Below are 12,304 nucleotides of genomic sequence, written 5' to 3'. Positions count from 1 at the left end.
TTGGCTTCGGTGGGGGCTGCCCTGGAGCGGGGCTGGGTCGGCACCACCTCACTGGCATCGGGGCAGGGGGGTGGCCGATTTCGGGGGGCTGGATGATGTTCCCTGGGGGGCGAAGCACCTGCTCATCCACCAGCAGGGCTCGGGGACAGCCCTGGGAGGACAAAATCGACTGGTTCTCATCAAAATAAATCATAAGCAAGGGTGATCTCTGAAGACCTGCCTAAGCCCAAACTCCTGGTGAAAGATCGCCAGCTCAGACAGCAGTGCGAGCCTGGGAGATCAGGAGGTGAATTAGCAGCGGTCAGTTTTACTTCCAAAGAATCTCCTCATGTTCAAGCGAGCAGTAAACCCGATCTTGGCAGTCAGAGCCATGCAGACACAAATATATGCTTCCCATCTGCGGGACTGGCTGCTTGCTCTGAAGCTGCGTTCGCATAAAGACTGATTTTTTTCTGTTATGAAAGAGTGGGTGAGGGACGGAGGGGAAGCGGCGATGTCTGTCCCGGCCCCGGAGGTGTTGCTGGTTGGATGATTTCATTGACTAAAGGGATATTTTGCAACCCGTTCCCAGCAGTGCCAGGACACAGACTAACCAAGGGCCACAGAGACTCCCTGGGGGAATTGGCGGGTGGATGCAGGGAAGTCCCTGAATGTCAGTGCTCAGCATGCGTGGTAATGGGCAGAGAGAGCCCGCGTGGGCCCGTGACCCAAGCTGCCTCATTTCAGGGCAGCTTTTTCAGTCTTTGTGGCCAGTACAGACAAAATTATGTTTGACAGAGATGCCAGACTGGACATCTGACTTCCACAGAGCATCCTGAAATACCGAAAAATCCCTTTCCTCCTTCCTCTGCTCCTCATTAGCACCCTGGAAAGAGGCGGCTGTGGTAAATTTGTAATTAGAGTTGAACAAAAGTCATGATTTTGGCTGACTGCATCCATCCAACAAAGTAATACACATCCAAACTGACGAATCACATCATCGCCTGGATTTTACACCCTCTTTGAGCCATCCATCTGCAGCCTCCGGATCCACAATAAAACGTGATTTTCTAACCGGGGCACCAAAACCAGCCCCGGGAAAAGGCAGTCTCCTTTCTGCGAGGCATTTTCCACTAAGGCAGGTGAGCTCCTGGCCTTATGGTGTCTGACCGACTTTCACAAGCTGCAGCAGCTTCACCTGACAACGGGTGGCCTCCCCTAAGTGTGAAATTTCCTCCTGTCCTTTGAAGATCAAAGGAAAGCAAAGATAACTTCCAGCTTTATCATGGAAAGGAAAACCACTACCCCGGGGGATTATCTTGGACCTCCCTCCCCATTAGTGCTCAGCATTTCTCAGGCTCTTCCCAGGCTGAGCCCAGGGGCAGCAGGACATCCTTCTCCTATCACACCCAAGCTTTTCACAGTTGGGTCCAGACAATGGGCATCCTTTTTGTCTTTTCCAGCCCTTCAGGCCCTTCAGGAAGTGTCTCCCTGTTTATTCTACATGATCTCCCCTTGTCCTGGCCTGCTGTGCCCGCTGCCTCCCCTGGCCTCCACAGCTCCCTCCTGGACCGGGGCTGAAGAGAAGGAAATGGGAAGAGAAACCGAGATGGGAACACTGTCTGAAGCCTCTTGGCAGCCTCCCCTGCCATCTGCAGACATCCCCCCGGTGTCCCGATGACCCTTCCCCAGGACCCCGCAAGCCAGAGCTTCGAGCAGGGCGGTAGCTGGTTATGCAGAAGCCTTCTGCTTCCCCCTTCTTCCCCACGCACACAGCCGAGGCGTATCCCCACCAGACCTCACATTCAAGTCCAGAAAAGCTCGTGGCAGCTGGGTTTGGTAATCAGAACTGCCAGGAGCCACTTTAGCACTTAGTAGCACAGGGAACCACATACCCTCCCCTGCTCCCTTCTCCCCACCGGTAGCCCCTGAGCAATTCTCCCGAGCGTATCCGCCTGCGTATGTCACGCTCGCTGCCAGAAAACCAGCTGCTCTTCACAGCTGGGTTTCGTAAACTGAACCGTGTCAATGCTTTAGCTCTCGGTGGCACACGGATTTCTTGCCACCCACCCAGGGCTCCCATCGCCTGCTTCCTGGCAGAGCGGCTGCTCTACTCCGTGGGGGTTGTCTGAAAGCACTGCCCGATGGGTTTTGTTTTTAACTAAGTAAAACATTATATCCGGGGGGGGGGTGGGGGGGAAAAAGCCATGAAACTCTCTCTTGTAATATGGAACATATGGCCTCGCAAGCACAGTACAATAAATACATCATGGTAACAAGATTTTGTGCTTAGGATAGCCTTTGTCCATGGGTCTAATGTGCATTGCAAACATGAAAAAAGCCTTACGCCTTTCTCAGGATGAGATCAATATCGTTATCCCTGATGCAAGGCAGGATGCAGAGACATATGGATAAGCCTGCGAGAAAGATTTAGAGAGAAATTTGGGTCCACTCTAGCAGCAAAATGCTTCTTGTGTGAGCAAAGCCACATCAGCAAAGCTCTGCTTTGTACCAACAGAGCAGAAACATCCTCTGCAGGAGAAATGAGCTGTGCTGCGGAAAACACAGTTCTGCTGCTACAGTCCTTTTCTATACACTCAAGGGATCTGTCTGGTCAGCTCGGTCAGTCCAGGTCTCACTCACTTCCTTTATGCTTTTGACAAATGTGACTGTGCCAGCAGGAGCATATAGAGCAGCTGCACCGCTTGCCCTGGGAAGCCAAGGGCAGAGCCCACAATCGGTCCCAGACTGCCCGACCCTCCGCGCTCTCCATTAGCCACAGTAATTACTTGGGGCAACATGGGCATTGCTAGGGAGAGCGTGGGTTGAAAGCATCTCTAGGAGATGAACATGCACAGTTCTGCCCCATCCCTGTTAGAAAACTGCTTCATCTTGGCCAGCCCCTCGGGGCCCAGCCAGATGGCAGATAATGGTCATGCTGGAGTTTGTGTCAATTGATTTTCCAGTTAACTTGACTTACCGTGATTGGAGGCATTAGACCAGAGAGGCTATACCCATTGTTCCAGTTTGAGGGCTGTAGACCTCATATTCCATTTCAATGCAGCAGCAAGTTTAGTTCCAATTAGAAAAAGCAGTTCCTTAAAATAAACATTTAACATAAAGATCCATCCAGGGCCTGATCCGAAGCCCACTGTGTTCAGGAGCCATCCTCCCCACTGGAGGCAATAGGCTTTGGATCAGGGCCCAGAGGCAGCTCGCAATGTATGGGCAATTTAATAATGAGAGATGACTCACTATCAAACGCTCTCTGCTTTACAAAGGAGTCTCAGAAATGGAGTATCTGGGTGACAGAAATAAACCACTATTCATTAAAAAAAAAAAAAAGAGAGAGAGAGACCGTTAAAAACTACATTATCGTTTCACTTGGGACACCTAAGCCTGGTCTGATGAATGCTCACTCATGTGAGTGAGTTTGCTAACATGAGTAGCTCAGTAAAGCCAAGTCTGAAAAATGGTTGTGCCAAAGGGATTTGAGGTCTTTATCAGTTTCCTTATCATTTCTGACGATCCCACAGTCCCAGCAGATCAAACACTTTTATGCGCTGCCTGTCCTGAAATCCTGGTCGTGACCACAGCAAGCCTGGGCTGGGGCAGAGACCCCTGTGTCATGTAGGATTTACACTACAGGTGTTTCCCACTTCTGCTCATGTACAGCACATCCAATGGGTCCCATGGATCCCGTGCACGCTTGTCTCCTAGAGGTGCTTTCCACCCGTGGTCTCCCCAGCATGGGTCCTATTCTGGTGTATGCAAAAAAAATCCCTGGCAGAAATATGAGAGTCTTAAATCAATGCTGCTGCTTTTGGGCTTTGTACTTCTTTCTCCCATTCTATATCTACCACAGTCACTCCTGGTCTTGAGTTACTGGCTTTCTGGGCTTGTTTGGTGTCTGTGCAGCTCCTAGCACAACAGGTCCTGCTAGGATTCCCAGGAGCTACAAATAACAGCCAGTGATTTCCATGGGATAGGCTAGTACTTGAAAGGGATATCTAGGTGCCATAAATCCCCTTTAATAACTAGACAAGGCTGGAAGAAGTGCTGAGCATTTCAACTATAACCACAGAAACCATTTTCTTGGTAACCTTTAAATTCCCTGCAAGTGTTCATAGGTGGGAAGGATGCAGTAGTGCTGCTAATGGAAAAATGAACCCGTTTGTTAAGCTGTACTTAGATGTCAGAGTACTTTGCATTTTGAAGCTGAAATAAACAGATTGAAGTGACCCCATAGTTTATAATGCAACGATAAAACAAAGTAGGACTTTACAACTGAGGCCCCGGTGTCAAAACTTCATTTGATTTTCTCTGATGACTCAACCTATTTCACAAGCTATTTTCATACTCCTTATTTAAAGAACTTACTCATGTCTCGGTAAAAGCCTACGATGTGATAAAACCAAGGAACCGTAATGTGTGGTACTGGTAACACCTCCCACGCCAAAAAAAATCCTACTTCCATATTTATGTGGCTCTGCAAATTGGTTCCTGCCTTTTTCCTCCCAGAGAGTGAGCTGGCAGCGTGTCTCCTCTCCAATTAGCGTGAAGCCATGAAAAGTGGAGATGGAGGGTCAAATTCACCACGCCTGGAGCCTCACTTACTTGCGCCGTGTTACAGGCACATTTGGACCTTTGATTTCCCGGCAAGGCTAGTGTTGTTTTTAGCATACAAATAACAACGCCTGCAGAACTCCTTGTTCATTGAGGCTTTGTCTCCTGGAAAAAGCAGCTCACCACCAGAAGGCAAGAAGCTAAGAAGAGCACCCTTAGTATAAACTTCCCATGGAGCCGGTGAATTTTACCTGGGTTTTACTGGTCAGGATGTAATTTCTGCCTTTTGGAAAGTCCTTTAATCAGAGAAGCAGGAGAAGCCTGAGAAGCCTTTGTAACCAGCATAGGCTGCAAATCACATCAGCAAATGTATGGACCAAAACAACACATAGGGACCAAAAGAACACTTAAGGACAACACCCACCTATCCACCCCCACCCCAGATCTCTTCACAATCTCTTCACAAAAAGACATGAATTTTTTGTGACAGTTTTTTGAAGAGTTTGTTTGTCTTGGAGGCAGAAAGGAAAGGCAGCCTGTGCAAAGCAGAGACAGGGGCTGAGCAACAGCACTCAATGCTTGCAACATGACTGCTCTTTGCAAGCCTAAAAGCAAGGGATCAAAAGCTATGTGGAACAAGCCCTCTTCAGTCTCACACCACGATCTGAAACAGCTCCCGAGTGGCACCAAGAAGTCCAGGACATAAGGGTACACCATCAGGACTGTCAGATGCTCATGTCCCAGGGCAGCCCTGAACCAGCACTTCCATGGGCAGCAGAACCTGCAAAATCCCCTTTACTGTGACATTTCCTCTCATCTTCTTTGGATTCAGGTGTCATAAGGGATAAGGTGTAATCAAAGCTCTGCCTGAGGGTACAGCATTCCTGGCATCTTTCCCTCACTTGCATTTTCTGCTGTCTGAAAGCATTCTGCTATAGCTTTTCCCTTTGTCCTACAGCTATGTAGGTCTCTACTTTCCATCAGAACTTTGTTTTTGAGATGCCTACTCCTCCACCAAGCCCTGTCAGCCCCCATCCTTCAGCTCTGACATTACCCACGCACCTGCCTGACCTGCACTTCCATCCCTAGGAGTGCGCTACCTAAAACCAAGCACATCTGGCGTAGAAAAGCCCCCTAAATCTTCCATCCTACACAATCTGGTGAACACATAAACCACAAAACTCTATCAGAGCTGTTCCTTTCCCAAAGGATGGAGGTAGCTGTTGTGTGCTGGTGGTGTCTGGAAGCAGAGAGCCAGTGTTCCTGCCCTGCCCGTGCGGGTTCAAACTCACACATCCCATCTCCCAGGTAGATGCCATCCTTATTTGTCATGCTCACCTTCACACATTGGTATCTGTGTCCTCAGCTCCTCCCTGCCCGTGGGAGCAGCGTGGGCAGGGAGGGAGGAGAGCACAAACTCTCACCCCAGAGCCCTGTGGTCGGATGTCTGTGATGTCCCTTCAGAGAGCTGGGATCTGCCAGGCAGGCCAGGGCAAGAACTGAGCTGTGGGCCAAGATCTTGCATTGGCACTGAAACAGCAAAGCAAGCACCAGCACGAACACGGGAGCACGCACCTCCCGCTGTGCCCTGGATGCTGGGGCTTCCTTCAGCCATGGGATGGGATTAGCCAAGCAGAGGGGAATGGTGCCGGGTGGCACGGGCAGGAGCACAAACCTCAGGCTCCTCTGCCCAGGCACAACCACCACCCCTCTTCAGGCTCCCGCGGGGCTCTGGCCCTCCATCCTTGCTGAATCCCAGCCCAGCATCTCCCTCTGCCAACACTATCCACCAACACGCTGTGCGAAAACCCAAGATCAGAGCCCCTCTCCAAAACCAGAGCAATTGCATTCCCCCTCAGCTAAATACCTGACTCCTCTGCCTGGCCCCTGATCTTTTCCAGCTGCTGTGGTCAAATCTGCCAAGGCCAGCAGTGCCTCCAGTTAACCCCTTCAGCCCCCTGCCTCATGCTCTGCAGGTTCCCATGGCAAATATCGTTGTCTCTGCAGAGGGTTTCAGCTTCCTCACCCTTGAGAAACAGAGTTGTTAATTCCCCCAGAAGGGGTTTTATGCTGTTTTAATGAGCACTGTTGGCTGTTCTGTTTCTGGCAAGGTTGTAGGTCTCTCTGCTCAGGATGCACCCCTCCCACTAAGCCTACCAGCCTTTCTGCTCAGGTGCTTGTGGGGGGTGAGAGGCAGAGAGCACTTTCCAGAGTTCCCCAAGGGGCTCAATCAGATCCTTCAGAAAATTGATCTGCTCTTACTAGATCACCTACCTCACCTCCCCAGCTGGAGAAATCCAAGGCTCATCTCTAATGACAGCTTCTCACCCAAGAGATTTGCTTCCCAGGAAGAGGATGTTACAAATGGATGGACCTCAGAGGGCACAGATGCTTTGTAACTCACCCAGACATCTACCACAATTTTTTCAACTCAGTAACTTGGAAATGCGGATTATAAATGTACTACAATGGTGAGCCAGAAAGAGCCTAAGAACTTTCAGCTGAAAAAGGGTATGAAATGGCTCAGAGATGCTAGCACTTCAAATTATTTTTTTTCATTAGAAAGGTGAAAAGATGAGCATTAACCACATGCCCTGGTCCTTGGTGTGACATTCATGGGTGGCCCATGACAAGTGCCACCCACGAGCATCACGCCAGGGCCCAGGCCATGCAGCATCCTGTCATGTGTACTCGAGAAGGAAGTGGGGGCCACATACTACTTCAGATTTTCATCTTCAGCAAGATGGCAAGTCTTTATATAAAAGAGGTGTGAATCAAAACAGAAGTGCCTGCCTGGCCGCTGGGAAGTGACGCCATCATGACTCATGTCATTCTGTTTAAAACAATCCTCCCCCTCACCTTCTCCCCTCTGTAGAGATGCACCTTGGAGGCTTTCAGCAGAGCCCAGGGTGCTTACCTTCCTCTTCTCCCTCCTTATACCAATGTTGGGCCACAGCATTTTTCTCAGGTGACCTCTTCTGCCATCAAGCTCTGCCACAGCACTTTGCAGCTTACTCCAAGTAAAAGCAGCTTGCTTTTCCCAGTGTTTTTTTGGTCTTTATTATTTTTTACACTCCATAAAAACCATTGCAGGTCTTCTTTCACATTCACAAAATCTTCTGGAAATTATTGCCATTTCCCATACATACTACATATAAAAAATTAAAAAGGTCAGCAGACAAGGAGAGTCCCTCGTTCTGAACTCCCTGCAAACACAGAAACCAATCTGACCAGTTTTCACAGAAGGCTGGCTAAAAGGTGACGACACGCACTAAGCAAGCCATGTAACACTGAACAAGACCACTTGACCACATATAATGCACATCAGGAACACTTGGGAGGGATGGAGGAAGAGGTGGCTTAGAGCCAAGCTTGTCAGGGTTAGGTTTTTTTGGTGTAAAATCCAGCAGTTACAGTGTCATCTGATGGAAAGTAACTCGGATGAGGATTGTGGAGACATTCAAGTATTCTAGGGCTGTTCTTAAATAACAGATGGGAGGACAATAGCTCAGCAGGGTAGCCTGATAGCTTCGGTTAAGTCCCCTGCTTTAGCTAAAAGCACAGCCAGTACAAAGGCAAATGCAGAAGTACAGGAAATGCCACACCTGAATGGATCCACGGTCTGGTTTGGCATCCAGTTACACTGTGGTCAATACCTGATGCTTCAGAGGCTGGAGCAGGAGAGGGGATTTTCACCTGGTTGTGCAACAGCGTCCTGGGAAAGGAGCTCCCTCCCACCGCCCCAGCCCTTTGCTCCCTGAAACATGACACAAGAGAGGGGAGGAGGAAAGCCAGAGAAAAACCATAACGAATATTCACTCCCACCACCTCTGCCATTGCAAAGGTGGTGCTTTTCGTTTTGCTTTCTTCCTCACTGCTGCTGTTTATTGCTTGAAACTTTAAATAAGGGTCTTTTCAAAAACAAGGTGGGAAGGAGATGGGAACTGAGAACATATTAAATGGATTTCTCATTGCTCCCCAGGAATCTGGAAATACAGTAGTGGGTGCACACTCTGTGGATAAAAACCTTAAAAAGCACTTTTTAAAAAGAGGACAATAAAAGTTCAGAAAACCTGCCACACTTAGAGCACTTGCGTCTTACAGTCACAGCATATGGGAAGTATGACCCACAACAACTGCTCTGTCTCAGCCTAAGTCAATGAGGTCTCTCTATTGCACATTCATGAAATGTTCTTATTGGGGTCAGTCCAGATCAGAGGACCACGCCAGCTCTGGTCTCCCCAGGGTGTGCAGCAGGACGAAGATGCTGTCATCGGGCTGAGTTTCAGCTGGTGGACGGGAGAGTGGATGGGCACAGAACTCAACACTGAGGTAGGAAAGGCAAAACATGAGCCTTCAAAGTTTTTGCCTATCGTCAGTTCTTCTGCAAAGAAAGACGCAGCTTCTCTTTTGCACGAGGCGATGGGGGGACTGGGAGTGGAAGACAAGATCTCCGATTCATATTGCAGCAACTGGCCCATGAAACCAAAGTTTGGGGAGATCAGGCTCCTGCGCTGCTTGATGTAATCGAAGGCTTCCTCCAAGCGGAGCTTCTTCATCTTCATGAGATACGCCATGCAGATGGTGGGAGAGCGTGAAATCCCCGCTTCACAGTGCACCAGGATCTTGCCCCCTGTTCGTCTGACATAATCTAGGGGAAAAAAGTCATTGCAGATGTCAGTTGTTGGGGATGGAGAAGACAATGCGACATGTACCCGGTACTGGAGGTGGACCATGGCACACAGCCAGTCTACCAGCAAGGAGAGGCTTGCTCTTCTGTTGGGTACCAAGGGTAACATGGAGATTCAAAGAGGAGGAGGAGCCGAGCTACAGGAGCCTGAGGTGGAGCCGAGCTACAGATGACACTTGGTTTCAGGATCTGTGGATCCTGATGTGGTTCTTTCTGTATATTTCAGGAAAGTCCTTCCCTGTCTCTTTCCCACATGCCTATTTCTGTTTTGGAACAACTAAATTTGCAGAGCATTGTAAGACAGATCAGGTACCTGGGCAATCCTTGTTTGCTATACCTGCATTTCTCTGCCTGTGGCTCAGAGGACTGACCTGGCCAGCCCTCCCACCATCAGATCTTTCAAAGGCGAGAACTGCAGGGCTGCCTTCCTCTCATCAGCTTTAAAGAAAAGTCCTGTTTTTCTAGTACTAAAGTCCAAACCTAACTCCCTGCTTGGCCGGTTAGCAGCAAAGGGCAGTCCCAGGAGCTGCGCCCTTGGTGGGTACCCTGGGGTGGAGAGGCTGGGCTCACTCCCTGGGGCCTCACCACAAAGCACACAAGGACTGGTAGGCAGTTGCTAATTACAGTCTGGTTAAAGGATGCTTGGACTTAAGTCAGGATATAAAAGGCTTATGCAAAGCACCCATTTTACACAACAGGAGCCACTGTGGTTACTCACACAACAAAATGATTGTTATTAGATTAAAGAGAATGTGCTTAAAATAAATCCTTTCCACACAAAAATACAGTTCAAAAATAGACGTTCTCTGCTCTATTGCCTCGAGCAATATGTTAAAGCTCCAATTTATGGAAAACTGTGTGCTGAGTATAGTGCTCAGTGCATGGCACCGAAACAACAAGGAGCTGAGCAAGTTATCATTTGCCTGCCTTCGATTGTCTGCCAGGGGACTGGTGCCACCACAACCGGTTATATTTAACTACTGCACAAAATAAGGCAGGCATGGATTTGAGTCATCCCCAACATCTACACCACACACACAATTTTAAAAGAAAGTGAAATCTAAAGTCATCCTCAAAATCTGGGAAATTTCCAAGTGACTCAACAACTATCAGAAGGGGTTGGGGACAGGACAGAAGTGTGCTGTGAATTATCGTTTCCCTGAAAAGTGTGAGAAGTCCCTTGCCAGGAAGGGGAAGGGCTCAGAGGTCACCCTCAGATGAGGTTTTTGTAATTCTGCCTGCACTGTTGAAGGATTCAAACTCAGCTGAGCAATGAGTCCAGCAGTCTGTAACTGAGGTTGTATTCTGTTTCTCTCTCAAAAGTTCCTGGAGAGCAACAGCACCGATTTCAACACCACCTCCACCCAGGCTGAGGCCGCTCCACCCCACTAAACCACCCTGAGCCTCTCCTTTGCACTACCTGGCACAGCCAGTGCGCTGCTCACCTACCCAGCCTAACGCCGAAAGGTTTGAGAGGGGATGGCCCCAAGTTTTCTGAAGGCTTCCTCATTCTTTTTGCATTGGGGTATTTAAAGGGTGAAATACCAACATGATCAAAAGGAGAAATGGGAACAGTTCTGTGATAAGGGGAGATGGTGGATTTCTAAGACCTGGCTTTGAGATATCCCAGCACAGCAAGGCAATAAGCTGGCCCTGCTTCACCTAGCTTTTACAGGGGCTGGTGTGCAACTCCAAGGAACCGATATGGGGTTTTCCTTTACAAAAAAATCAAGACTTTGGTGGTGTTCAGGCATACTTCTGTGCTTCCTGTTGTGCTGAAGTTAACACCTATGCTTGCTTCGAAAAGAAAATAAAGCTAACCAGCTCACTCGCCTCATCTGTCTGACAGCAGTCAGGAGGAGGCGTTTTCCTTCCTTGGCCTCCTGGCCGGGAGAGCCAAAAAGGAGGACAGAGGCCTTGCTCCGAATGTCCCTACTCCTTCCTTCCTTGCAGAAATCCCTCTGCCAGGACCAACGTTGGAGAAGGGAGGGAGCCTAAACTTTTGCTGTGACATCTGGGAACATATGGAAAATAATGTGTCCTTCCCACCAATATGTATTTTAAAATAAATGAATTTTAAATATATGAAGAACTAGAAATTTGTTGATTTGGACCTACCGATGAAGTCGATGGCTTCCTGGAAGTGTGAGCTGATGTCCGCTGTGTGACTGTCCTCCACCGGGATCCACTTGTAGCAATACTGGTCTTTGAAGGACTCCGAGCTTTTCCTGGAGACGTTGAGCAGGGCCGTGATGCGCAGGTTGGCGAGAAACTCACACTTGGAAGCGTGATAGGCACTACCAAGGTAGAGAAAAGGCAGGATTTCGACCGGACCGCCCTGGAAGAGAAGGAGCAGGAACATGTAATTCTTTTTCAGGGCTATTTGGTTATCGATACCAGAGAAAGGCAAGGGAGCCTGTGTGGGTGCCTGCTCCCCGCCCCCGGTGGTTTTTCACCCCCGGCGCTGCCGGTCAGTGAATCACTGTGATGGCAAAGCCCACACAGGAAAAAGGTTTTCATTTTCTTGTCCACATCTGTAAGGTACGAAGTCAGATCCAGCCCCAGTCGCGTGCAGGACGCTTCCTGCTTTCTTTAACGCGCTGCCCCTTGGGACGCACCCAAAGTGCTTTCATCCGTGAGGGCCGTTCCCTCCGAGGCTTTACCGAAACACGGGTGAGGTGGGGAGCCACATCCGAGCAGGGAGGAAGAGGACGACAGAGGAAGAGGCTGCTTTCGCTCAGCCCAGGGCTCAGCCCCTCCGCTCACACCTCCATAGGTGAAGCGAAGCAAAGCAAAAAAATTGGAGCAAGGCTCCCCATCCGAACAGCCCTGCGGGGCTCGGGGAGGGGCAGCCCCGTCCCCCACGCCTCTCTGCGGTGCAGCACCCGCTGCGTCACCCGCCCCGAGATGTCATCTCGGTTCCTCCTTCCTCAGCACAAGCACGGGCTGTGTGACGAGACCACAAAAGAAAAAAAGCCACCGCCCGACACGAAGGTTTCAGAGCTCGCAGGTAACTTTCCATGATGCACAAGAGCTGCTGCCAGCCCCTGGCTGCAAGAAACTGTCTTT

General features: G+C 49.6%; 1 protein-coding gene across 1 annotated transcript; it reads right to left on the bottom strand.

Moving 5' to 3' along the window:
* Nucleotides 1–8,726: 8,726 nt before the first annotated feature.
* Nucleotides 8,727–11,573, bottom strand: DUSP5 (dual specificity phosphatase 5; the record flags this gene model as incomplete). Its single annotated transcript, XM_010288784.1, has 2 exons — nt 8,727–9,196; nt 11,354–11,573. Coding segments are annotated over 2 exons (690 nt in total), but the record flags the coding sequence as incomplete, so codon positions are not given.
* Between the last annotated feature and the right edge of the window lie 731 nt (nt 11,574–12,304).

The sequence above is a fragment of the Phaethon lepturus genome, unplaced genomic scaffold, assembly GCF_000687285.1.
Source record: "Phaethon lepturus isolate BGI_N335 unplaced genomic scaffold, ASM68728v1 scaffold41436, whole genome shotgun sequence".
Classification (NCBI taxonomy): domain Eukaryota; kingdom Metazoa; phylum Chordata; class Aves; order Phaethontiformes; family Phaethontidae; genus Phaethon; species Phaethon lepturus.
Note: the sequence above shows the minus strand (reverse complement) of the source record. Positions and strands in the feature narration are given on the sequence as shown.